The sequence below is a fragment of the Siniperca chuatsi genome, linkage group LG22 (genome assembly GCF_020085105.1).
Source record: "Siniperca chuatsi isolate FFG_IHB_CAS linkage group LG22, ASM2008510v1, whole genome shotgun sequence".
Taxonomy (NCBI): Eukaryota; Metazoa; Chordata; class Actinopteri; order Centrarchiformes; family Sinipercidae; genus Siniperca; species Siniperca chuatsi.
Window position 1 is genome coordinate 16,951,194 of NC_058063.1, and position 27,063 is coordinate 16,978,256.

Genomic DNA, 27,063 nt, shown 5'->3' on the forward strand with positions numbered 1-27,063 from the left:
AACTTGCTGTAATGAGTGGGGTCTCTTCTCTGAAAGCCTTCTGTACTGCTGCTTCCACCAGGCCTAAAAAAACCCCAGAATGATTAGATAACTACAGTGCAGCACCATATCAAATAGTTCCAGGGATCAAATTCTCTAAAGGAGGGAGGGCAGTTTGAGAGCATGCGTGCGCGTGTCCATCTGTGCATGTGAGGGACATAGAGAGAGGAATGAGAGATAAAGGGTGGGCAAAGAGGAGGGAGGGGGGACAGGAAGGGGCAGAACTGAGGGAGAGAGAAAGGGAGCGACAGAGGAGAAGGACAGGAGACAGTAGGTGGGAATGATGGGAAATGAGCGAGGGCGAAGGGGCAGACAGACAGAGAGGCACAGTCAAGGGGAGAGCAGGAGCACGAGGGGGAGAGGAGGCAGGGGGAAAAAGAGAGGAAGAATAGAGAGGGGGGCTTATAGAAAGAGGGAGACACAAAGTAGAGTTAGAACTTTTTTTTCTAATGGAGAGAACTAAGAGAGGGCCGAGAGAGCTGCCGAATGGATGAAGGAGAGAGAGCGAGCGGGGTAAAAGGGGGGATGTTGACAAAGCAGCGAGACTGTGGCGAACAAAGAGAACGTGAAGAGAATGAGTCGGGGGAAACATCAAAGGGATTTTTCAGGCCCGGTTACCGGGACAACAGACATTTGCATGCGATTAGCTTTTTACATCATATTAAGAAGGGTTAGGGTGAGGGAGGGAAGAGGGGAGGGGGTGAGGGAGGGAGGAGGGGAGGCAGGGAACTATAGATCATACACACACATGTATGAGATAGTGAGAGGCGAAAAAAGAAAAGAAAGAAAAAGAGGGACGTTGGTCATCTCACGCGGATAAACTGACTTATAGGCAGCCAGCCAAGCGTTTCTTTTGTAAACGAGAGTGCATGTTGAGGAGAGATACAGTAATATGCCCGTGCAGACATTTTGGCGAAGGGAGGTCAAAGCAGGCAGTGTGTGTTCTTTTATTTTAGTTTTTTTTTTATGCTTTGAATATAAGTTTAACACCAATGGTTTAAAGCACTGAGGACCAATCTGCCACCAAAATGACCTCTTAAACAAACCTATGAACACTGATTTCAGATTTACAGCATGATTTGTGTGTATTTACTGTCACAGTATTGCATCAAATTCTTCGATATTTTTTCCACTTTATTTGACCAGAAATATATTTTTCAGCAGCAGAACATGTAGTATTAGCCAGACTTGCAGTATAATAAAATAGATCAACTATAAAGAGAGCGATAAAGGACAAACCAAGCAGATGTGATGTAAAATTGATAAAATACCATTATAATGAACATAAAAGCATATTGCTGCTGTCGAAAGGAAACCACATATCTCCAAATGTTTCAGATAAACTGAAGGATGATGTGTTTCTCCGTGGGTTGAGAACATTCTCTTACTTCTTAAGTTAAGCAAACCATTTAAAAACCCATTGGATAAGCAGAAAAATGCATTGTCACAAAGCTGAAAACAGGGCTGACATTTTGGAGCTACACGGTTTTCACAGGACAGCAATGATATGCAACAAATATATTAACATTCTTGAAAATAACTACAAAAAATGGATTAAAGATTACTGATTATTAACAATACATCCTAAAATTCCAACAGAATAATCTTATAAACCCTACACCTGCATGCTTGCACATGTATACATATTCATACACAATGTCTAGACATAGGAATGTATAAAAGTATCCAACATTAATCCACATTACACCATAAACACCTTGTTGTTTGCACACATGAAGTGCATACATCACTCTGTCAAAAGAAACACACATCACACAACCTTCCCTGCAATCACAAAAGCCATTAAACATGTTTCTATGGGCACACACCCTCCGGCATTTTACACATGTAATATTATCCCGCCATATCTCTCCTCCACCTCCCTCCCTCCGTCCCTCCCTCCTTCCTTCCTTCCTTCGCTCCTGTCTCTCCATCAATCCACGTCTCCTACCCTTCCCCTCCCGCTTTCCTCTCCATCTCCATCCCTTTCTCTCTCTCCCCTTTCTATCCATCCATCTTCCTCCCTCCCCTCTTAATCTCCACCTCTCCCTCCTTATATTTCTCCTCCCCTTCCTTTTTTTTTGTCTTTTTCCTCTCTGGCCTGCTCTGCTCTCTATGAGTGAGTGAGTGTGTGATGCTTCAGTGCCCTCTATATTGTGGCTGCATTGTGCCAGTAGGCGTCGCCGCGACAGCCGTTGTCACGGCAGCGTTGTGATGGGGGGGTGATGGTGTGTCTGTGCGGAGTGGGAGTGGGGGGTGGGGGTGTGTGTATTACAGTATCAATACCCTGACACTGCGACAAAAAGGACAGCAGTCGTAGCCACATATCACTCCACCTCTGCACTCCTCCTCCTCCTCCGTTGTCTCCTTCCTCCCTCCTTCCCTGCGACCCCCCACCTCCAACTCTCCTCCCCCCAAATCAATTCCTCCTCCCCTCCTTTCAATTGATTTCCCACCATATCTGACTGAATATGTACATATTGATCCCCTCCTCCCCAGCCTCATCCCTCGCTCCTTTCTTTCTCTCCTTCTCTTGTTTTACTCAAACATCTATCAGATTTCACCCCCTCTATCTACGCCCCTCCACCCTCGCCCCTTATCTCACTCCATCTCTCCCTCACACACACACACGCACGCACACACACACACACTTTCCTCATCTTTCTTTTAATCTCCCCAATTCTTTCCCTCTCTCTGTGCCATCTCTTCTGCCCCCCTCACTCCTCTCTCCATCACACCTCCCTCCCCGTCTCCCTCCCTCACGGCTGTTTTTTTTGGGTTTTGTTTTTTTGGGTTTGTGTGTATGTGTGTGTGTGTGTGTGTGTGTCTGTCTCACTCACTCTCTGAATATTAATTGGTGCATTTCTGCTGCGGCGGAGAAAACAATCAAAGCGTCAGGGGCGGGTGATGATGCCATTGTGGCAGCCGCAAACACGTACACATATGTACCGTGAGCATACACACAAACACAAACAGAGTGCGAAGGGGAACTCACACACAAGGCCGACACACACACACACACACACACACACACACACACTAATAGACACACATTGATTTACTATGTACACGCACTGAGACAAGCATGCACTGCACATATGCCACAGACATAGTCAGTCACTCTCAGATACACAATAGCAGGCTTACAATGGCTGATCCAGGAGATATGTTCTGCGTCAGCAAAGACATTTGAATTTCCCAGCCAACATTTACCTTCACACAGTGCTTGAGCACATCTCATTTAAATGTTAAAACCAAGGCCTTTAGCGGAGAAACATTCATGATATTTCTTCCATATGTCAGGGATAAAAGCAAATACACAAAGGCGGAGGTTACATCTGAATACTGTTTAGACTGAAGCCCTATTATCGAAAAAGAGTTAAATCAAAGCATTCAAAAGGTAAGAGTGAAGTAAACTAACTGTGAAGGTGGACATTTCTGCAATCATTACTTAACAGGCTATTCAACTGGCTTTTTGTTGTTCAATATGTTCTGTATTTCACTCTAACTCTCTTCAATAAAGGCTGAGAGGTGGTGGAAGAGGCGCGTGGGCTTTACCACTCCACGCACATCCTGGCCCACATACTCTAGATTTGACGGTCTGATTTTCGTTGTTGTCGTTTGCCCTTATACAGTGCAGTCCTCATACAGGCCACTTACATGGAAAATGGAATGCAAGAATGAGTCAGAGGAAAAACAAAGTCTGTGTTGAATTCAGCACTTGAGACTTCAAAATGCTGATGTAGATGGAGCAGATAAAACCGAAGGTCTAATGAAAATATTTGAGCTAAATCAAGAGCCAACTTGTTGACATAACTTTTTTCGAATCGAACATAGGATAATAGGATGTAACTTCCAATGCAAGTTAATGTGGCCATGTGTGTCCCAAATATAGATCAGTCATATCAAGATCATGGATATGCATTCAACCAGATTCCAATTGAATCACATATATAAGTTGATGGATAAGACTCACACTTGTCTGTAACAGGACTGGCAACAAGACTGTGGATCCTGAAACCTGTGAGGCAAACAGATATTCACCCTTTCTCAGAGGTGTAAAATAACCAACAACTTTTACTCATGGTCCAGTGTTGCACAACACCCTTCCCACCCCAGTTTTCACATTATAGGTCCATTATTTACAGTTGAGATTTTTTTACACCACCATATGGGTTGAAATCTGGAAGTCTGAAAGTTGAGGAAAGGTGCTAAACACCAGTTGCAGATTGTGCCTTTAAGTTAAGTTTAAAGCTGCATTAATCAGTATGTTTTATAAGAACACTGACGGACTACAACTAATATGATAGGGGTCACTCATAATGATGAACCTACTGAATTATTGCCCAACTCTGCAGTTCTGTCACCCTCTTTTAGCTCATTGTTTTGGTTTTAAAGCCCCCTCCATTAGAAAAATGTCGTAAGTTTGGCTTATTGTTACTTCACTAGGCTGTTTCACCTTCACTGTGCAGAATGATGTATGTGCAGAGTTTGACACTAGAAGATTTTCACATTCATCTGCTGAAGAGGGAAAGTTTGTCTGTGGTCACCTTAAATCTGAGTAAGATGCAAGATTTTGTGACATCACAACTAGTTTGGAGGCCAGTCGTGGTCCAGTATGCAACTTCCACAATTGTGATGTGGAAACTTGAAACCTCCACCTCATACACTGAAAACTGAGTTTACAGTGAAGTAGGAGACATCTTGTGTCCAACAGTTAAACTTATGAAATGAACAATATTTGCGTAGTCATAGATTCAGATTTTTTTTTTAATGAGGGAGAAGGAGTAGATGCAGTTTATTGTTTGTGGAAAAAACATATCAGACACAAGTTATTCTAAGCAGAGTACTTACATGGCTTAAAGGGATAGTTTGGGTTTTTTGAAGTGGGGTTGTATGAGATACTTATCGATAGTCAGTGTATCACCTACAGAAAATGGGGGTCGGTGCGCAGCCAGTTTGGAGAAGCAGACAGCTGCTCCACCACAGACGCTCAGCTCTGTATTGTTGTGAATGGGGATCAACAGTAATACGTATTTTAACCGCCCAAAAAAGTTTGACCTAAAAAAAAAAATCAATATCAGTCTGTGTACGCTATAAAAGTAAAATCCTCACCGTTTTACCGTGCTGTCAGACAGCCCTTTCCTTTGGCACTTCATTTTCTCAACCGCGGGACTGCTGTATTCCTATGCATACACGCAGCGCACTGTATTACGGTAAAGTACACAGATAAAGTTGTGTACCACAACATCAGGTGTTGTAGGCTACACATTCCAGAGTAAACTAATGGATATAGTGTTTGTGATTTCAGCTTTGTTTGCTGATTCAAAGAGCTAACACAAGTAATCTACGTTGATAAGGAAAACGTAGCCTGAAACTTAGTTGTCCAATAATCGGTAATTACGCAATAACAGCTAATAAACAGTTGATTTACAAGCGGCGTAATATAGTGTGCTGCGACGGCACGGTAAAGTGGTGAGAATTTTACTTTTATAGCATACACTTAGACTGATGTTGATGTTTTGGCAGTTAAAATATGTATTACTGTTGATCACCATTCACAACAATACAGAGCTGAGCGTCTGTGGCGGAGCAGCTGTCTGCTTCTCCAAACTGACTGCGCACTGACCCCCATCTAATGTAGGTAATACACTGACTATCGATAAGTATCTAATACAACCCCACTTCAAAAAACCCAAACTATCCCTTTAAAACATGTCTGGAGGAGATCTTTAAGGCACATTTACTGTTCAGTTCAGTTTCACCACTCTCAGCCATGTTTCCCCACAGAAGCAGGCAGCTGTTTTCAGCAAAAAAAAAAAAAAAAAAGCTCTGATAAACCCACTGTACTCTACTTGCCCAGCACCAAATGGCAGACAGACAAAGTTAGCAACTAGCTGGTAAAGAAAGTCAAATATCAAACAACTGAGATAGTTTTCTCATAAGCTGGTCAACTAAAGAGCTAAAAGGAGAGTGAATATTAGATTTAAATTCATCAGGTTGTCAGAAACATCATTGCAAAGGGATGGTAATGTTGCTCCACGTCTGCCAGATTTGTGAATAGGCAAATAATTAACTAACACATTAGCCATAACAACTTTTTTAAGGTGATACATTGTCAAGGCTCTGCGTCCATCAGTTTGTTTTGGAATTCTTCTGCCTTCAACTGGCCAAAAATCGATGAATATAGCTTTGTAACTTTTGAGAAATGTTCTACTGTTAGCACAGGGAGGTGCATCAAACCCCACCCCATTAATAAGAGGACAAATAGGATGACACAGGGCCTCTTCTATGCAAATTTAGCTGATTTTGCGGTTTATGGGTTGGAGGGGAAGTGCACCTGCTACAACTAAACCATTGTCAACTGAAGAAAGTGGGTGCATACATGTACAAAAGTGTGGATTATAAAATCAGGGCAATGTGAAATACTGCACTGTATGAGAAACCATTATTTACGAGTACTTTTACTTTTGATGCTTTAGTACAATATGCTATGAATACTTTGCTGGGCTGTATACTTTTAATGAAGTCCAATTTTGACTGCATGCATGCTTTTATTTTGTAAGGAGTATTTTTCCAAACCAATACTGTAGTTTTAGTGTGCCTTTCCAACTGCTGCTATTTTTGCTGGGGACCCCCTGGAAACCTCCTGAGGGACTCCTGGTGGTTCCCGGACCTTATGTTGGGAACCCTACATCCAAATATGTGCACTTAGTATCTTCCCATCCTGTAAGTGGCCATGTGCTTCCGGGGTGGCTCACCACAACATTTAAGCTGCCTCGAGTCCCTGTCATCTCTTTTTTACACACTTCAGTTGGTGTGAAACTTTTTTCCCCCCTCTTCTCCTTCTTCTCCTTCCTCCACCAAAAAAAAAATGTCTCTCCAAACTGTCAGCTACCCGCCACCCCAGATGCCATATTTAGGATACAAATGTGAAGAGATGACAGCGTTGTAAAATGGTGCCCGTGCTGAGATTATAATTAACATTTCCAACCTACATCACTCTCCCTCCCACTTCTCCTCTGCTTCTCCCTATTCACCCACTCCTGTACAATAAATGGGAAAAAACGCAAGAAGAAAGGAGAGAAAGGGAGAAAGAAGAGAAAGGGAGATGGAGGAGGACAAGGAGGAGGAGAGAGTGAGAGAGAGAGGGAGAGAAGAGGGTGACCAAACGGAGGGAAGAGGGAGGGGGAAACGGCGTATGCTTGTATACAACCCTGATTTCCATTTTTTTCCCAACTCGTAATGTATTTAATTCAAGTGAAACGTAATCATGACGTGTCGTGTCATTAATCTCCTCGCCGCCTCTCCCGTAAGTACACTGAGTCTTTACTTTCAACATATCCTATATCTTCATTTATCTAGTTAAATTTATATCCACCACTATGTTTACATATAGCTATACTTTTATGCATGGTGTCATGAAACACCGGTGATGAAACATTTCCAAAATTGTTGAATTTATTGCGACTGTTTTTGCCTTTTTCCACGAGCAACACACGGGATAATGGCCAATATAGTTGTTGTTGTTGTGTGTTATTTCTCAGGCTACTCCGCTTTTTATTTGCAGTTTGGATTGTGTGTGTGTGTGTGTGTGTGTGTGTGTGCGCGCGCGCGTGTGCTTGCATGCGAGTGATCGGCATGAAGCATGTATGTATGTAACCGCGCGCTCCGGACCACTTTACGTGTGTGTCATGTATGTAAGCCGGTGTAAGTGCGCGCGTGGCCGACATGCATGTAGCCTCCGAGCCGTCCTATAGCCCGTGACATGACAAAAAACCCGGAGAAATGCACTGTTTCCCCACATAATTCAGAAAACACTCGGCGTAACATTTTAAATAAGTAGATTCGGTAAGTCAACTCGAAATTAAACGCGACTTTAAAATGGTTGCAAGTGCACGAAAAGTCACTTGGAATGGTTAAAGATGTATTTTCTTTAATTCGTGTAACTTTAACCAAGTTCTGTTAGCTAGCACTCATTTCTATCCACGCGAGGAAAGCAGTTTTGAAATGAGGCAGCGTTATGAGCTCTTCTTCTGTATCTCTTTTTAACCTCTCCGAAAAACGACGTTTGACCAAAAAAGTAGCTTTTACGAAAAGAGGCACAAGTTCTCGGTGCGTAACGGAGGATTTCGATAAGCCGCAGACATATTGTTCAGGCGTAAAAGTGGATTTTTGCATGTTAGCAAGTTGATTTACAAAGCGTAATTTGTGGGGAGATGCGATTAGCTTGACTAATTCTTTTGTTGGACACACATTAGGCATTGTGTAGTGCATTGTTTTCGAGATAAGCACCGCCACTTTCATCTGGGATGTGCGCAAAAACGCATCCACAGGCTGTAATAGTGTTTTATAAAGGTTATACTTTCCCCACCTATTAATACGATGTTTACTACAACCCGTTTAGTTATCCTAACATCACCTCCAGTGTCTACAAGCTCAGAAAGTAGCATAGCAAGTGTGGCATGCAACGTTGTAGCCGTGTGTGTGCAAAACGCGTGTCGCCAAATTGTATTCTGTACAGAGAAGTTACCGGTTTTTCATCCCTGGTTTAAAAATGTGCGTTTTTGGACACGATGTCGCTTTTAGGGACTGATGTCGGTTTTGGGAGATTGGCAGAGGATTCAAGATGAAATCCATGATGGCACTTTCTTTCCTCCCGTCCTCTGCCTGCTCGCTCACTCGTCTTTTCCCCTCCCTTAATCTTTTGTATAGAAAATTTAAGAACAAAATGGAGCAGGGGAGAGAGCGATAGATAGGCTGACATGACACACACACGCCACCCCCGACTTCTAAAAACTACGTCTCACTGTTTATGATTTTTAATCGCATTTTTTGGAAGCGGGATTGTGCACGGACACCATCTGCGGGCAGGGTTAATCTCATTTTAGAGGGGGTGTTTATTAGTGCATTGTTTGTTGATGGTTATTTATTTCATTAATGTGCCTCTAATTGAGATGGCCGCGAGAGAGAAGAGGGGAAAGAGCGACTGAAAATGGTTGCACGTTATTGACGCACATCATAGGGGCGAGGAGGAAATTCCTCATGAGATAAGGCGCAGACGTGTCATCTGGGTTGACCAAAGACACTCCTGTCGCCTTTTCCATATCCAATGGAATATGTTTAGGGATCCTGAAATGCCCTATTTTTATATCCACCCAAAATGTCACACTTTTGAGAGCGTGTGCATAGTGGAAGTAGGTTGACATTGCTGGCTTGTCCTATAAACAGGGATGTTGTGGAGGGTCCTTAAACTCTATTTACTACATATTTTTAATAATTCCTTTTACACATATTCTCTAAATCAAATAAACCTAAACTACACATCATATTAACAAATCCCCTATGGGTTGAAAGCAGATATGGTCTATAAAAAATAAAGAGTAAATTATAAAAACTGTATACATTCTTGTTGAAATGAGTGTTTTTCTTTAGATTTTTGCCCACTAGTGACTTTTTGTTATCACTAATGTTAGCAGACTACTAAAATCTTATCATTGTCCAATCTTTGCTGTAAATTAATAAGACAAGCATCTCCACATAATATTAAAACATGAAAAGAATCACCTCTGTGTTGGAAAAGTATCCCCCTCCACCCCTACAGGTTGTCTACTTTTTGATACAAGATGATTTCACATTGCAAATACTCACCAGGAACCCTCTGTACTAATGAACATGAAACACTGGCCCTGTGTTAAAAAGCGTCTAATGGTTTTGCTTCATCCAAACCCCTCTCTGCTTGTTGTGCTCAAGTAGTATCCTCCTCCGCCATCATCAACGCCGCCTCCTCCCCCATCTTTGTACATACTCTACTGTACTTTGGGGGGCACATGCACCCCATCCAGGTGGCTCTTTGGGAAGAGATTGTGTGTGAGGGAGAAAGAGACAGAGGGAGAGAGTAAAAGGAAGAGGAGTGTAGCACCAATCAAGGCTTCTGATTGATATAATTGGGTCATTAGTGCGCTGCGGGAGAGGCACCTGCTTGCCCTCAGTTAGGGAGAATCTACTGCATTGTGACATTTTGAGACTGTTGAGAGTTCTGCTGGCTGCTCGGGATTAGTGTGTATTTAGAGCATTAGGGTCTTACTTAAATAGTACGCCACTTGTGCCACTTGTTCTGAGTTTCACATGTTTCAAACTGAGTTTCACAATAGCGGTGGACAGGTAGATGGTTCACTTTTCCTCTCAAAAATCATAATTTCGGTAGCAAAGTAAATCTAAGCAATCTAAGCAGGTCACAGCACCAGTAGAAGGAGACTGCTGTGATTTAAAACAGCAGGTCAAGCTGGTGATCAGAGGAAGCCTAAAGGTTAGTTAGAGAGGTTGAAGGTATTAAGGCATCAGTATCCTCCAACCAAAGGGCTTGTTGGATGGTTGGAGCTGTGTCTGAAACCCACACCTTTCCTATTTCGGAATTCGGAGGGGCTACATCCGACAATTTCTGTAACTTGCCGAAATTGACAATCCGACAAGTGATCCACTTCATGCAGCCATTGGCCAGGTCCGAAGAGGTGAGAAAGTAAGGCAGTTTAAAACTTCTCTCAAGTTCTTTTTTCATTCATTATACAACTATTTTTGGCACTTTTCATGTGTACAACCGAGTGCAACACTACGACACCTTGTAGGACAGTCTGTTCGAAAGTGTGTTATCCCCATATTTAAAATGATTATAGCGTCTCGCCCCTCTCCATGACGGCAGGCTTTTCACCCCGCTGTTCGGAACAGCTATGAACACTTTTGCCTCCCAACGTGGTCAGAAAACACAAACTAGTTCTTTTTGAGTATACTCTCACCTTTAGGCTCAAATCCCCTGACAGAAGTTACTTTCCAACCCCATATACGTACTGTCAAGGTGCCCTTGTGCAAGGAGCATCACCCCGAATTACTCCAAGAGGTGTCGATTTAAGTATTGACACTCCCATACGCTGTACATATGTATATAAAAGTATAATTGAGAGTGCATGAAGCAAGGTGTTACTAAAAAAGAGAACACATGCTCTGCAAATTTCCCCAGGGGGAATAGAGAATCAACCTGTGTTAACAGTTTCTATTTTTTTCTATAGGTGCTCACATGTGATATATGTGATACACATATTCCACAAGGAGGTCACAGTGTAGGGTCAGCGTCCCTGGGGCTTGTGGGTAGTCGGGAGTCCTGCTCAAGGACACTTCAGAGGAGGGGATGGTTATTGCTGACGAAAGGGTTTGAAAATGTTTGATCCAATTTGGATCAGAATGTTCATTATTTGATTGACAGTTTTCAGTACACGTTTGGATTTTTGATTAGAAAATAAAAACATGTAGGTTTTTGATTCACCTGTGGGATGCATGATTGCCCCTTCCTTTGCTTCTTTTCTCTCAACCCCTGCAGGCGATCTTCAATGTGCATACATAAGCCTTTTAGGAAGAACACATCCATTTGCTTATGACATTTGCATGCTCCAAACCAAATCTTTTAAGGCCTCAGGCTTTTAATCCCAAATCAGACGAGTCAGTCAGTCAGCGCTTCCACTTATTGGTTTAGACGCAGCACGGCCTGTATGACTTGGAGCGAGAGCCTCGTTTCTCTGCCGAGATGCTGTGATGTTTCCAACGTTCAGATTCACTCGCTCAGATCTGGCACCGCGCGTCGCTCCCACTTCGGTGCTCCGCAAGTGTCGGCTCGTGTTCTCCGCTGGAGGAGGAATTCATTCAGAAAGAGCAGGAGCAACAGCTTGAGAGGAGATGGAGAGAGGTAGAGCAGAAGAAATGAAGTGGTAAGGTTAGACAGGAAGAAATGGAAAAAAAAAGCAGTAGGATAGTGTTAAATGTACAGAAGTAGAGCAGGAGAAAGTGGCAGATGAAATGTTTTTCTTTCACTTTTCCACTAAATGTTGCTGGTGGCCTCCCCGGATCTAGCAAAAGATGAAAGAGCTGAGGACAGATTGAGAGTCTAGGGCTGAATGTATCATTTGCGCATCATTATTTTTAGCTTTTTCTTTATCTGGCTCACAAAATATCTATCAAAAAGGTCAGCCACATGTCAGTCTATTGCCATTTGAAGGACACTTTATCCCAACGGGTAGAGATGAGAGCCTGTGGTTTTGTTTTCGAGGCAGACATGAGCCCTTTGATGGCAATATTGCTTCCATTCTCAGACCAAAATGATACACAAAAGTTAGCATTTTCTGTACAAGGAATCCACCAGTCACATCTTTACAGTTAGTGGTGGAGGCACAATGGGAGGCTTTGCCCCTTATCACTGCTGGAGCTGAAGATGAGGGGAGGGGAGAGCGCGAGCCAGACAAAGCTGGAGCGAAGCAGGGAGTGAAGCAGGGGGTTCAGGGAAAGGTGAAGTTAAGGAAATGAATACCGTCTGTGGGGAAGTTCACCACGTGACCATGCGATAAAAACCACAGGGCCAAATTATACTCTACCGCACAGAGAGCGGACCCCCCCCAACCGCTCATCCTCTCTTTCATACACATTTTTTTGTGGTCAGTCTCTCATACACCCACTTATCCCCAAAGGACACCTCACCTTGCACACACTTCATCACATGAGAGTTCAAGTAATAGAGCTGGAAGAAAGATACACTTGTAAGGATTCACTGAAGTACACACACAAAGATATACACAGCCTGCAGATACGCATTTTACTTTAAGCCCTAAGGTCCAGGCCTGAGACCTTGGAGATGCCTGTTTTTAGGTACATGAAGGAGGATGTGTGCAACAAACACACATACAGGCACAGACAAAAACAACATAAAGGTAGTTGTAGTATATGCTTTTCACTCTTCAGTGTCCCTATAGGCCAGGGGTTCCCAATCTAAAAGAATATTTTTTCCATCTCTTCTCAAATAGTTTTTCTTTTGAAATACTGCAGGCCTCAAACTATAAAAACAATAAAAATGAAACAATCTAAGAAGGGCAAATCACATTGTTAAGAGCTCACAGACTTAATTGTGCAAACTGTGATGAGTGGTTGCAAGTAGGTAGTGCTTCGCTATAAAGGCTAACAAGCCAAAAAGGTTGGAAACAGTGCTACAGGCAATGGACACTCTTAATATACAGCCCAAAACACACATTTACACTCATATCATTAATGTAAAGCTGAGCAGATATAACACTTCCTGCCCACACCACACACACACAATTAAAAACACAAAATGAAGTGTTCACACCCTCACATTTACAATTATGGTGTGTAGCATGCTGGCATGTACAGACCTGCACTAACTGCCACAATAAAACTGTACCACTCTGTGGATATTTACACAATGACATCAAACCCCCCCAAAAATAAACTTGTCTGAACATATTGTGCACCTACTCCCTTGGCAAGTATTTATCACAGATGTGATGTATGACTCAGCCCCCCCACACACACACACGCGCGCAGGAGTAGTTATCAGCATTTAAACAATGCAATTTTTTGGGGGGCTAAAAAAAGAAAGTTGGCATATTGACCTCTGTCATAAAAACTAATTTCTAGTGAAGGTAATTCTTTATTTCAAATCAGCTATCTCAGTGTCTGCAAAGTTACACTGCAATTACTGTAATGACAACATCATGGCAATGCTTAACACAACAACGATATGCTTTAAGCTGTCATTACTGTGTGAATTGCAGTGTTGTTACACTGCTGCATGTTCACTGCAAATTTCAGGGTCAGAGTGAAAGCAGGGGGAAAAAGCACTGAGCAGGGAAATCCAGTTTAATACATTTTTTTTCTCCATCTCACATCAAGATTGACTGTGGATCACATTTGCACCTGACATTAAAAATGCATTTCCTTGATGTACTTTTTAAAATCAGATTTCTTCTTCCCCTGCAAAAGGGTTAGGGTTTATCGTCACTTCTTCATACAGTATTCACATCCTTTCAAACTGACAGTTAACACCTTGTTGAGTACGATCCATTTGTGTGCAGTTTTGTAGTGCAATTGCATACCAAAGTACTTAAATTTGTAGATTAGGAAGGAATTGCATTTGTTACTAATGCAGACAAATGTGTCTCCGACCATGTCCAGAGGTGGTTTAGGTGGCTGGTTTTTCACTGCTTTTCTTGGTTCATTTACACCTGGTTTTTATGTGCTTGTGCACCACCTGATTCCAATCTGATTTCTGTCCCTCAGTCACCCCAACCCCCTTCCCTGCATCCTTTGCTGCAACCTATCTCCTTCTCTCCATCTATCCAAATTGTCTTTATTGGCATGACAGGGCCGGTGGTTGGCGACAGCCACCGTCACGGTAGAACAATGCATTGTGATGGTGATATTCATATGATAATGCCATCAGACGTAACACTGCTGCAGATACATTTAGATCCAGCCAGCCTTTTTTCTTTCTTTCCCCTTTCTGTATCTCTCTCTGTCTGCCTGAATGTATATGTCTGTGTGTTGACTTTTCAAATGATTTTTTAAATCTGTTGTTCTCTCTTCATGTTATGTCCCAGCCTGCCACTCCACCACTCTGATTTCTCTCCTATTCTCTGTTCCAGCATGTCTGTCTCTTTACCCTATTTTTCTTCCCCCTTTTCCCCTTCAACACCATGCTGGCAATCACATTAAATCATTTTCATTCACATGGCTTCTGACAATGTTTTTTTTATGCTGCCCAGTTTGTAACTGCACTGTATGTGTCTCTCGGTCTCTCTCTTTCTTTCTCTCTGTCTGCCTCCTTTCTCATTTTTGCTCTTCGCCATGTTGGCAGGGCCCAATCTACCAGCTGATATCAGCATTCCCTGGCACTCTGCCAACTGGCAACACTGCAGGAGAGAAAGAAAGAGAGAGGGAGAGAATGAAAGAAAATTAGTGAATAATAGACGGAGGGAGGGAGCGAGAGAATGAGAGGGGGATGGGAGGAGTATGAATCAGGGAACGAAAGAAAGACAGAAGGGAAAGGAAGACAGGGAGAGAAAGAACAATAATGGTGGATTAAGAAAGGACTCTGTGTGAGTGTGTGTGTGTGTGTGTGTGAGAGAGTGTGTGTGTTTATGTGATTGATATGGTGTGATATCCCTGTGAGTCATAGCTGAGCTAAAATGTCAACTGGCTACATGAGAATCTCTTTGTCATCCAGGCTCAGTGACACACACATACACACACATACACAAATCCAACAGATCATATAAACACATATGTGACCATACACACACAAATATGGACGACACACCTGCGAACACAGATGTTCCATTGTTTTGCCACAATGATTGATGACCTTTTGTTTTGTTGTGGGCGCCTCTGCTGCTTCTCAACTCCACCAAATGATGGACAAAAACAGCCAATGTGCATAAATCCAGTCTAACTGATGCAAACTGCTGTGCACTCAAAATATTTGGGTGTGTGAGCATGCTTGCCAAAATCCTTGTGTGTTCAAGATGCTGTATATCACACTTTACATTTTAGCTGACTCTGTTATCTGGTGTGACGGTTGCAATGCAGTCAACACAACAGCAAAAATAAGCTTACATTTGTACATTACTTAAACAAGTAACCATGACTAAGCAGTGTATGGGTCAAAGCCACCACACCCAGGCAATAGATCATAACTAATATTGCTGTGTGTAAGTGCATGTATACTGTACGTGAATGTGTGTGGTTGTGCGCATGTGTGTATACTGTCCTGATTTAAGCAGAAAGCTGCTACTGTATGAGTGTACAGGAAGGGTGTGTGGGGAAGTCAAAACATTGCGCGCCCATCCTGTTTGGGACAGTCCATGTCCTGTGGTGGTGCCCTTAACTCCTAAACACACACTGACACGCACACAGACAAATACACACTGGTGCACATTCACACTCCGACTAATCATCCCATATGTGCTAACAGTATGCTGGAGTGCATTATGAACACATGCAGGAGGCAGAACAGGTGCACACCTGTTACACATTCAAGCGCACGCATACACCTACACAGACTGAAGAATAAATGAAGATCAAATGAAGATTTGCTTTGTACTAAACATTTACATGCATTAAAACCCATTCAAAATAGTGCTGTAATGAGTATGCATTTGATTCTCTGCTATTAACATTTATGATGGAATACATTCAAAGTCTCAGTGCAAATCGGTTTTTATCCTGTTTGACAAAAATCTGCTACCTGCAGTTCATCGCTCAATATTTCAAAAGCATTTACGCCTACATTGACACTGATATTGCTAATTTACCTAAAGTCTTTAGTTAGATAATAGCTTCAATAATGTGGTACAATTAATTTTTTTAAACTGCCAACAACTTAATTTCAAGTGCAATAATTGTTAGATTTTTGATTGCAAATAACTCATATTTAAGTGAAGTTTCTCATTAATCATCAGGGGTTTTTTTTGTTTGTTTTTGTCCCCAGAAAATTAAAGGAGGAGGCTGCCACAGAAGTGTGTCCACTGTCAACCGAGACACTAAAGAATGGCATAACATCACATACACTGCTGGTAATTCTCTATTGTTCTCATACACACTCACACATATACACATGCATTCACACATACAGACATATGAATCTGTTCTGCAAACTGTACCATTTGATTATGGCTATTTCTTTGGCTATTTTCCAGATCTGGTCAAGGTCATGTTACAGCTGAAGATAATTATGCACAACATGCAAATTTAACCTTTCCTCTAGGTTTTTAAAGTTGTAACTCCTCTTAAGCCATCAGTCCTACTCACTATCTGCCTCTCTCCTTCTCTCTGTGTTTTGTACTGATAGAGGATGGATTCTCCGCCAGAGTGTGTGTTGTCTCTTTCTTGTGAGCAGCCCCAGTCTCCCCCAACACTGCCATCCCTCGACCACAGCCCCCAGGCCTCTTCTCCTCACACCCTGCTCTCTCTGCCTGACAGCCCTGTTGTCCTGCCCATTCACAGCCCCGAACCTTCCCCTCAGAGCCTTGAGTCCACACCTTATTTCCCCCTCTCTCCCTTCCCCCTCCACGAGGACAATAACAACCACGATGTTGATGAAGAAGATGACGAGGAAGGGCTGGATGGAGTTCCTTCGTCCCCAACCCCGGCAGTGGCTCTGTTCCCAGGAGGAGGGGGACAAGAAGCTAGATGCAGCCCTTGTTTGGATTCCTCTCCACCGGCCACTCCATCAGCGCCACTCCTTGGGTTTGGAGCCCTGGAGCTGGCCCTCTCATCAGGACAGAGTGGAAACTGCAATGACGAGCTAGACCTCCAGCTGTTCCAGAAAGATACTGTTACCAGGGCGATATCTGGAGTGGGAGGGGCCTCGTCAGGGCCTGCGCTCAGGTTTCCCTGTCACGTATGCGGGAAGAGATTCCGATTCCAAAGCATTTTGTCTCTTCATGCCCGAGCTCACAGTCTGGACCGAGACCGCCGAGCTTCAGCCTTATACCGGACTGGAGTCCCCTCAGTACCCCTAAAGCAGCACCTCAAAATCCAACAGAACCACAAAGACTTAATCCAGAATCACAGAAGACACCCAAACCAGCGTTTACTGCCAGGGACTCTCATTCAGCATCTCACAGAAGAGGATGTTGATGGTGAGGTCAAAGGTCTAGATGATGGCCTACAGACAAACCAGAACCCAAACTTTTTACTGGATGACAGCACACCATTGACCCCTCCACTTACAGAGGACCCTGTTTCTGTGACCTCTCCCTATTCTTCTACCATTGTGGAGGGTGCGTCTACGCCCATAGCGCCTACATTTCGCTGCCATGCCTGCAAAGGAAAATTCCGCACAGCTTCGGAGTTGGCGCGCCATGTCCGCATTCTCCACAACCCGTATAAATGCACTCTTTGTCCTTTCTCTGCCAGCCAAGAAGAGAGCCTGGCTTCTCACTTGCAGGAGTGCCACCCTTCCCCTGAGATACCTGCTCTGCCACCGGCATTCAATTCCAGGCCAGTCATTGCAACCCCTGACACGCCTGTGCCCACCCCGACCCATACCCCTGCCCCAACCCCAAGTACCCCACAGGTGACATCAGCCGCTACAGTGGCTGCGTCCTCCTCACTGCCAGCATTTCGCTGTGATATTTGTGGACAGCGGTTTACCCAGTCTTGGTTCCTGAAGGGACACATGCGAAAGCACAAGGACTCCTTGGACCATAAGTGCCAGGTATGCGGCCGTGGCTTCAAGGAGCCTTGGTTCCTCAAAAATCATATGAAAGTGCATCTCAACAAGCTTGGGCTGAAGGCTGGGCTGGGAGCCCTTGGAGGACCAGGAGGTGCTGAGCAGCAGGCCAAAGGCTCTGTTAGTAATCAGTCTCTCAACGCCCTCTACTCAAGCCTCCTTCTGGCCCAGCGAGGAGGTGGCAGAGGTGGACAAGGAAGATCAGAGAGGGAAAGTGGAGGCAGAATTGGGATGGGCTCAAGCAAATCAGCCATCCTGGGCTACCTGGGGTTGCCCAGTGATGGCAGTGGGGCCAGCTGCATGGAGAGACTTCAAGCAGTGGCTCAGGTGGCAGAGATGGGAAACGGTGGTGGAGGCGGCATTGGCGGCTCAAGAGGAGTGGGAGCAACAAGAGGAGGGGGCACAGGTGAAACTACAGCATCAGTATCTGAAGGAGGGGACCAGGCAACATGGTGGCAGTTGGTGGCTCGCAGCCTTGCAGTAGCTCAGCAGCAGCAGCAGAGGCCCCACCAGCGAGGCCAGCAGCAAGGCCAGCGAGGCCCAGGTCGGAGCTCGGTGATCTCAGAGGCTGACCAAGTCAGAGCCTACCTTGGAGGCCTGGATCCAAGAGAAGAGTCTGGAGGAGCAGGAGGGCCATGGGAATGCCCAGACTGTGGAAAGCTATTCCGCAGCCTGCAGCAGGTGGTGGTTCATGCTCGTGTTCACACTCAGAGGTCGCAGAAAGGAGGTGGGGGCGATGAGGAGGGGAGTGGCAGTCGTAGAGGAGCGGGGCTTGGAAGAGGAGACAGCGGTGAAGTGAGACAGGAATCTCAGCTACACAGTGGTGGATCCCAAGAAACAGGAGAAGTAAGACAGGAATCAAAAGTGCACAGTGGTGGATCACAACAAGCAGGAGCAGCTACGGGGTTTCACTCTGTCATCTCAAGCTTCAAAGGTACATCAGATCCGCTATTTTCTATTTTGTCTTTTCATGTTTGCTCACATGTAATGGTGATATTGTCACAAGTATATTATTTTCATACTGCAAATAGAAGCTCTCGGGGGGAGGGCCTTCACACCAGCTGGTATCTTTACATTTTTTCTACCTTTTTCTTCACTTGCAGGAGAAAATGGCTTGACTGCAGTCTCCTCCATACCTTCAGTTCCCACCAGGGAGCGAGTGCGTGGTAGAGGGATAAAAGACTGCCCCTACTGTGGTAAAGCCTTCCGTTCTTCACACCATCTCAAAGTGCACCTGAGAGTTCACACAGGTGAGAACTGCTGTGAGTTTAACAAACTACATTTACTTTTTTAACCTTTATAAATCCCTGGAAAGGTTTCATTGAGCATCCTTGCTTTAATAGCACTACCTTGTTCTTTTTTTTACACATTTACTCCAGAGAGTTGGCCAGCGCTATTCATAGCCCTCTACTGCAGGCAACTGAGCAGCTCCAGTGGAGCAACTCCTGGTTAAGTGCCTTGCTCAAGGGTATATTAACAGTAGTTTTTGAGGAAAAATCAAGCCACTCCAGGGATTCAAATCTCAGTAAAAAGCTCACTTCACTCACTAGCTTGTAACGTCACGCCCAAGAAAGGTATAAAATTGTAATTAAATTGTACTCTTTTTTTTCTCAAACTTGATTTGCCTAACTCTAAATTGTGCAAAATGGTCTGGCATAGGTTTTTTTAGATAAAGTATAATGATTATTATATAAACATCACGGTATGAAGTATATGCTAACAGATTTCTCTATAATACATGTTTTGGCCTTTAATCTTTCTGAGATTCACATTCTCTGACCTTGTCCTTAAAGCAAGCCAATCCGTAATTGTTCTCCTTCAATACCATAAATAATTTCTAAATTATTCTGACTGTAGAGCAGAGACACAGGGCACTGCAACAGACACATTCAACAACAAACAGGGTAAGACTTAAAGAAACAAAATAAACCAGAATACTGAATTTCTGGTGACAAGTGAGTAGGACTTTAATAAAAAATTGGGAACTCTCACAGCACTCACTCACACTCCATATGATCCATATTCATAATCATCACGAGTCATTGCCATTTTTTATTATTTGCCTTCGCTTGATGTATTTGATCAAAATTAAGACGCCTCTTCCATTTCTGAGATGCCACCAATCTCCAGCAACTGGTAACTGGAGCACATCCAAGTCTTTCCAGCAAGACAGTGCCCAGAATGCATTCAATGAAATCTATTTAGTATTGCCATTATGAATACTCATCTACGGCTGACAGGACCTATCATATTAAAGCTACATTATTCATGATAGTGTACAGCTCTTTTTCCCCTGCACTATTGCTTCTCTGTGACATCAAGTGATTACCACATGGTCAGTAATTTAAGTGAAGGCATCAAATTATAATAATACTCTCTTGATATTACTGTCCTCTTGAGATTATTGCCCCTTGAGACTTTTATCCCATTATTATTTTTTTGCTTCAGCAACAAAATCAAATTTTTCATACTTTTGCATGTACATCTGCATTCATCATTAGAGCTGTGTTCTTCCCAGTGTGTTCAGTTTTTTTTTGTTCTTGTGAATAAGATCATTTACGCTTTTCATATGTAATACATTCCCTGCTGTTGATATGCCTCCAGCATGATGCCCCCTCTTCTTTATATTTCCCAACAGTGTAATTTAAATCAGTGATGAAATACTGCCATCTCCCTTTAAAATGTGTAACTACATCTCCCACTCACCACTGTTTAAAGGACCATACCAGTTATTTTGCAATTTACTGCTGACCATGTTTTAATAAATTCTGTAATGTTTCAGATGTATATTTTTCTGACTTTCCAGGCAGTCATTGTCTTCTATTCATTTCATTATGGTATAAAAATCAATTAGCAGGCTCTTGAAACTTGCTCGTCATGTGTAATCCATCACGGGCAAGGTTGATATATACAATATGCTATGTATATATATATATATATATATATATATATATATATATATATATATTATTTTTATTTTTTTTTACAAAGAATGGTTTGCAAAATGGTTAGCACTAGTATAAAGTTTATGTAATTTGTAGTAAATGAGCTGAAACATGCAAAATCAGTGGTCTCTTTAAGCTTCACCTAGGTTTTTTGCACTGTTAGATACTACTTGGTGAAACACCAATACCATTTTCTCCATCTTATTTTGTTAATCTTATTTTCTCTAGGTGAGAGACCCTACAAATGTCCTCACTGTGACTATGCAGGTACCCAGTCGGGCTCGCTGAAATACCACCTCCAACGTCACCACAGGGAGCAACGCAATGCCTTAGCAACCTCCTCCAATTCCTCCTCCACTGGTCTCACCTCCACTAACAACAGTCTGACGTCTGGAACCTCTGGGCTGGCAAAGCAGCGCCGATCCCAGCTCAACCACTGCCCAGTCAACCGAAGCCCATCCGACACCACCCCCTCTCGGCCCAGCCAGCAGTCCTGGCTCCTGGGGCTTCCAGACCAGCGAGAGCATCGGAAGGCCTTAGCAGCTTTAAGGGATGTTGACTTGGAGACCCAGTACAGGTATCTGTCTGGGGTGATGGGGGCCCTTTACCAACGTGGAATGGAAGGAGGCTGGATAAGGGAATCTCCCCCACCGAAGGCCCCTAAAGTGTCCCGTCGTAAGCCCCTTACTACTAGCCGAATGGTTCAGCCGCTGAGTGACAAGGAAGGGCCTGCGCCTTCAACTCAAGAGGGTGGGTTTGAACCCCTGGATCTGTCCCGTCGCCCCTCACCTGGCCTTGGTGGGATGGAGGAGGATGGAGGCATGCGTGTAGGCGAAGGAGGAGGTGTCGGTGGTGGGGATGGCAGAGGGGATAGTTCAACAGGGGTCAAACTCAGCCAGTGTTTGTTCTGCCCTTTCCGTACATCCTCAGGAGAGCTGATGGCCATGCATCTCCAGGTCAACCACACCAGTAAGTCCAGGCGCAAAAGAGGCCCTTCGACTACCTTGGATGATGATGGAGCCCCAAAGACCACCAAGCCCAGGACGGATCACTCTGACCTCGACCCTCTGATAATATGGAGGCATGTGAGCGAGGCAGAGTCCCAGGCACCCCTGGGAGAATGGTCCTCAACTCAGGCCAAGACCCTGAACGGGCTCTTTGAGGATACAGCAGAACATCTGGATGACATTCTCAACCACCCAGACTCCAACATGGCCTCAGTATCCAGTAATGTACAAGACGGTCTGGCACTCAAGGGGAAGATGGAGGGGGATGAGGAAGAGCAAGACGAGGAATTGGAAGAGAATTTGGAGAACAGCAGTCTGGAGGATTCGGAGGACCAAGATCTGAGGATGTCCCTCGCTCTTTCACCAGCTCTGAGCTCCAACCCCTTGGTGGGAGAGGAGGAAAGAGTCTTAACAGATTAAAATGGTTTTTGGATGACACCATTAAACTACATTTACTACATTTCGACACAGAATTGAAGAAAGGGCAGGTTTGCAGAGCGAAAAGGTCAGATTAATATTTGTCCCGTTATACTTTCATTTCTGGACAGAGGATTCTTGACTCCTGAGGTTTTGAAGAGGACAGAGAGAAAAATCACTGCTGTTATGTTCCCTCCGACATTATTACTTCAGTTCTGACAGTGTGGTCATCCACAAAATAAACTTCCTGTATAAATGAGCATTGATGCATCTTTTCAGGATTTTGTAGGCCACTTTTTCAATTTTTTTCCCCAACCTTCCCTCCAAGATGGATGATTTTTAAGATGACCTCCTATTTCATAAATGAAAGATACATGTTTAATCCAGATCCTGCATCATTCCACATGCATTTATTCCACACTAATAATGGACTGTATATCCCAGACTACTATACTGACCAAGTTGAAGCCAGCTGTGAAGAGATGCTCTTCTGACTGACCAGTGAGCAGTTTGAAACCTCAAACTTCAAGTTCCTCCTCAGCCCACACATCTATGGAAGAAAGTTTAGTCTAGAAAAGTTTCAAGCTGTGAACCTCAGCTAAGCTATTTGGTATTAATTTAAGGCATGAGGTAACTTGCAGTCTGTGTGCTTTCCCTCAACTATATATCACTGCCTTGTTTGTCTGAAAAGTATTTCTAGACGATTGTCCTAAAGAAAAACTGAAAGAAAAGTTTGTAACATTTTTTTCTTTTTCAGTTAGTGCCTGTTTATGTATGTTGTCAAGAGAGTCTCTGGTATTCCTTTGCATCGAGGCTCTGTTAGGTCATTAATTTTATCTGAATATACAGTTTAAAACAATTTAAGTACAGTATATTTGTTAAAAGTGGTTCTAGGGTGTTGTGAATAGTTAAGTTGTAAAAGAAATGCTACATCGTAGCGTGATGTCCTTGACACAGACGGCAGCCGTTTGTGGCTCAGCTTAATAAGAAAGCAAAAAAAAGCAGTTGATATAAATAATGTATAATGCGATAAAAGAGGTCAACGGCTGAGTGATAAAAAAGGGTCACAGTTTTCAATTCAGTGTTTACAATGGTGCCGAATGCGGGTTGAGTTGCCAAGGCAATGTAGATACGTGGAAAAGAACAAAACGCAGAGTGGGAGTCTGTTTGAGGGCTGTAGGGACGTCAAGCCCCCGAACACAATCAACTGACACACCCTTTTTAAAGAGACTTAGCAACTGTGTCAAAAAAGGAACAATTTCATTTTTTTTCCATAGGAGAGAAGATACATGGTAGAGAACGCAAAAGAAAGCAGTATCCCTGCCAAACAGGACTAAATCTGAGAAACAAACTGTACTCTTGGGGTATGGTGTCTTTTAGATGAGTAGATTCCCTCTCTTCATTCTTTTTTATAAGAAAGGAAAAGACAATGGTAGGAGTAATTATTAAAACACTAACAAATGCATAGACATCCCAGTAGAATATGTGTAGCTTTTGTAAAGACAAGACAAAAAAGCAGACTTTTGTTTATTTTCATTTCAAGATGCTTACAGAAAAAGGTTATCAATATAGGTAATATTGATTATAATGTTTGTGAGCTAAGACTAGTTGGAATGTCTATACAGAGCACTGTGCAAGGTTTGAGTTCCCAAAGTAGTTGTTTTTATTTTGACTTTATCGATAGACCAAACGTTTTTCAATGGAAGTTGTCACTTTCTGTTGTCGTTTTAAATGTGTAAAGCTGTGGCTTTAATAGATTTACCCCATCGATTAGCAAAATCGGTCAATCAGTTGATCAGTGTTTCAAATATACAACCCTTGAACTGGTTGTTAAAGAAAGTTCAAATTCAAAGTACATAATTTTTGTGTAAACATCAACACATTGACTGCTAACAATTGAAAACAATCTCTTATCATGAATTCTTGTGTTCTGAAGGTATATTTAGGAAAAAAAAAATATTAATGTGAGACAGTAATATCCCCTTACACTGGTTAACAACCACTCTTTCTACTTAGACTACTTTTTGATGGGGTATTCTATGATTGCAACCACACCATAATGTGCATTAATGTGTTTAAGTTCTTTTTTAGAGCACCTTATGAGTTTCGTAGTGAAAGTCCTTTAGTGGTGTCTCCTTAACAACTACTGTCAATGCCATCGTGCCTTCTGTTTCAAGCACTTCCTGGTGTATTTTGTAAAACTCACCAAAAGCACTTAGCCTATATCTACACACTCTCTATCTTCCTCTCTGTCTCTGCCCCTCCACTTCCCACTTCCCTCCTTTCTCCTCTTTTCTCTTCCTCTTCTTCTTCATCACCTCAGCCCATTTTCCTAATCTTTTTCTCTTGTCTTTACCTCCTGACCTCTCTCTCCTGGGGGAAGCTGTCTTCATACCAGATTTCTCTCCTACTGTTCAGGCCCGCTTGGCCTTAAACAAGGTCACTAGGCCTTATTACAATCTAGCATGGCTAGTCTCTTGAAAGAATGGACTACCTAACCTTTAGACAAGTAAAATCATTATAGATATAGGGTTAGACTACTTTTGGTCTTAATACTAACCCTTGGTAAACCAAAGCCCGAGTCTAAGTCTAATGAATATTATATTTAATCTCATATGGTGCCAAAACATGTCCAAGGTGACACTAAAGCATGTATCAACTTGAGAAAACAAAATAATTCACCTGTCTTCTCTCTTTCCTCTCTCTTTTCTCACACTTTCTTTCTTTAACCCCTCCTTTTCTCTCTCTCATGCTTGCTCTTCCTCCATGCCCCGCTCTCGTCCATAAACTGTCTATCTCTAGCACCACTTGAAGGTGACGTGTACTATCTGGTATTGAGGCCTTTATTAGATTTTTATTTCAGTTTGTGTGGTGTTCGTTCAATGCCGTTGAGATGGAAAAATGCTCTTCTTATAATGATAATTATTATTGTTTTGGCATTATGGTAAAAAAAAAAACAAAAAAAACAAGAGAAATGTGTTGTTGAATGTTGTACAGATAGCACTAGAGATGTTGTGTTTTTTAAAGAGAGCACAAACCTGAGTGATGGTCCCTTCTACTCCTCCCACTGGCAGATGGGAATAAAACAGCCTGCCAATCAATCTAGATATATAATGACAGAAATTTCCTCGGTGATGACAGATTTTCAAAATAAACCCTTTGTCTAAGTAGCGTTCTTCTCTGGAGATTTGAATGTAAAAAGGCAGCCTTTGACTCAAACTCCATTCCCAAATTTCTTGCACAGAAAAAAACAAATACTCTCTGAGAGACTCAAGCAACACTTGAGACAATATTTTTACTCCTTTGAAGGTATATTTTGATTTCAGAGAAACTTAACTATTTCGCCTACTTACTAAGAGCTAGACAAACACATGGATGCCTTTTATGTGCCCATAAGCAGTATGAAAGTATGTTTAAGAGCAAGTTAAGCCCATTTTAGCTCATGTATGTCTATGGGATCATGAGAGGCTTCTCTGAAAACTGGTAAAATACACCTTTACATGCATCCAGAGATGGACAGTTGGTCTATTTAAAGCATCTGTTACAGGAAAATGTATTTATAGAATTGCTAATTTCACTTGTGAGATTATATCAAACATCTGTTTTGTGTGCCACCAGCCACAGTGGAGGAATATGAAAACTCGTTTTTTTTTTTTTGATAAAATAGTTCCAAACTCCTCAGTGTTGAAGGCGTATTTCCCCATTTTTGAGAGGAGCTCCTACTTAGACATCCATTGACATCCATTAATTGAGCAAAGCAAGGGTGAGCACACAATTCAAACTACCTTAACAGTTCACAAAAAGAAATAATAAAGCATCCTTGAGTTTGTCTGACTCTTAATTAAGTTGGAAAAATTTAAAATTCTCTACAAACCAAACTATCCCTTTACATTTGCATGTGCTTTCCCGTGGTTTTTTTGTGATTTTTCGAACATATACGTAAAAATTGCACCTTATTATCTCCTGATTGTGAATCAGATAATTTCACCAAAAGGATTACACTCCAATTTCGTGGGTATCATGTGGGCCAATCCTGCATATACAGGATCTATAGGTATGATCGTTTTGAAGGTATTGTTTATTATGAAATGACAAATGTTTGCGAGGTGAGGGGGCCATGCTGGGTTTGGGCTCTTGTGTAGTTTACTGCCATTGCAGTGAGGGAAAACTGATCTAACATAGTAGTGACTAATATGACTTTGTGGACAGATAAAAAAATAAAAATAAAACTCATTAGAAATAAATAAACACAAACAAAATAACCCTGTCTCTCTTTTTCATGCATTTAGATGCCATTTCTCTTTTCAGTTTTAAATACTCACATAACCTGAGATGATAAACACACCATATGATTACATAACCCCCCCCCCAGCCTTCTGACAGTCACCTACCCTAAATATTTGTTTATGTCAAGACACGTTTAGGATGATTCAGTACAATCCACAGTCTGAATCAAGCTGCTTCAAATTGCAGTGCTAGCTTCCCAGAGAGCGAAACCATTTACAATGTTTAGAAAAGGGAGCCATCTTGTGGCTTTAATTAGAATTGCAGGAATTAGAGAAATTTTGAGGAACACCCCATTCCT

At 42.7% G+C, this 27,063-nt stretch overlaps 1 protein-coding gene and 1 long non-coding RNA gene across 4 annotated transcripts in view; one reads left to right on the forward strand and one right to left on the reverse strand.

Annotated features, from left to right (window-relative positions):
* LOC122869733 overlaps nucleotides 1-27,063 on the reverse strand; it is a 101,916-nt gene that overhangs the window by 40,730 nt on the left and 34,123 nt on the right. The gene's annotated exons all lie outside the window — the stretch shown is intronic.
* On the forward strand, nucleotides 5,752-26,740 carry znf219 (zinc finger protein 219). Of its 3 annotated transcripts, none has more exons than XM_044182986.1 (5): nucleotides 5,752-7,351; nucleotides 16,364-16,448; nucleotides 16,724-19,043; nucleotides 19,213-19,371; nucleotides 21,283-26,740. In XM_044182986.1, exons 3-5 carry the CDS (start codon nucleotides 16,727-16,729, stop codon nucleotides 22,479-22,481), a joined length of 3,675 nt encoding a protein of 1,224 aa, XP_044038921.1. In that variant the 5' UTR covers nucleotides 5,752-7,351; nucleotides 16,364-16,448; nucleotides 16,724-16,726; the 3' UTR covers nucleotides 22,482-26,740. The 3 variants fall into 3 exon arrangements, with proteins under 3 accessions (XP_044038921.1, XP_044038923.1, XP_044038922.1); XM_044182988.1 differs by having other exon boundaries at nucleotides 19,213-19,305; XM_044182987.1 differs by having other exon boundaries at nucleotides 5,757-7,351; nucleotides 19,213-19,359.

Bases quoted from the DNA above. Each gene is read 5' to 3' on its own strand.
- znf219 (XM_044182986.1), top strand. From the start codon at position 16,727: ATGGATTCTCCGCCAGAGTGTGTGTTGTCTCTTTCTTGTGAGCAGCCC. The intron at 19,044-19,212 runs GTACATCAGATC...CTTCACTTGCAG, and splicing joins TGTCATCTCAAGCTTCAAAG to GAGAAAATGGCTTGACTGCA. The intron at 19,372-21,282 runs GTGAGTTTAACA...TATTTTCTCTAG, and splicing joins TCACACAGGTGAGAACTGCT to GTGAGAGACCCTACAAATGT.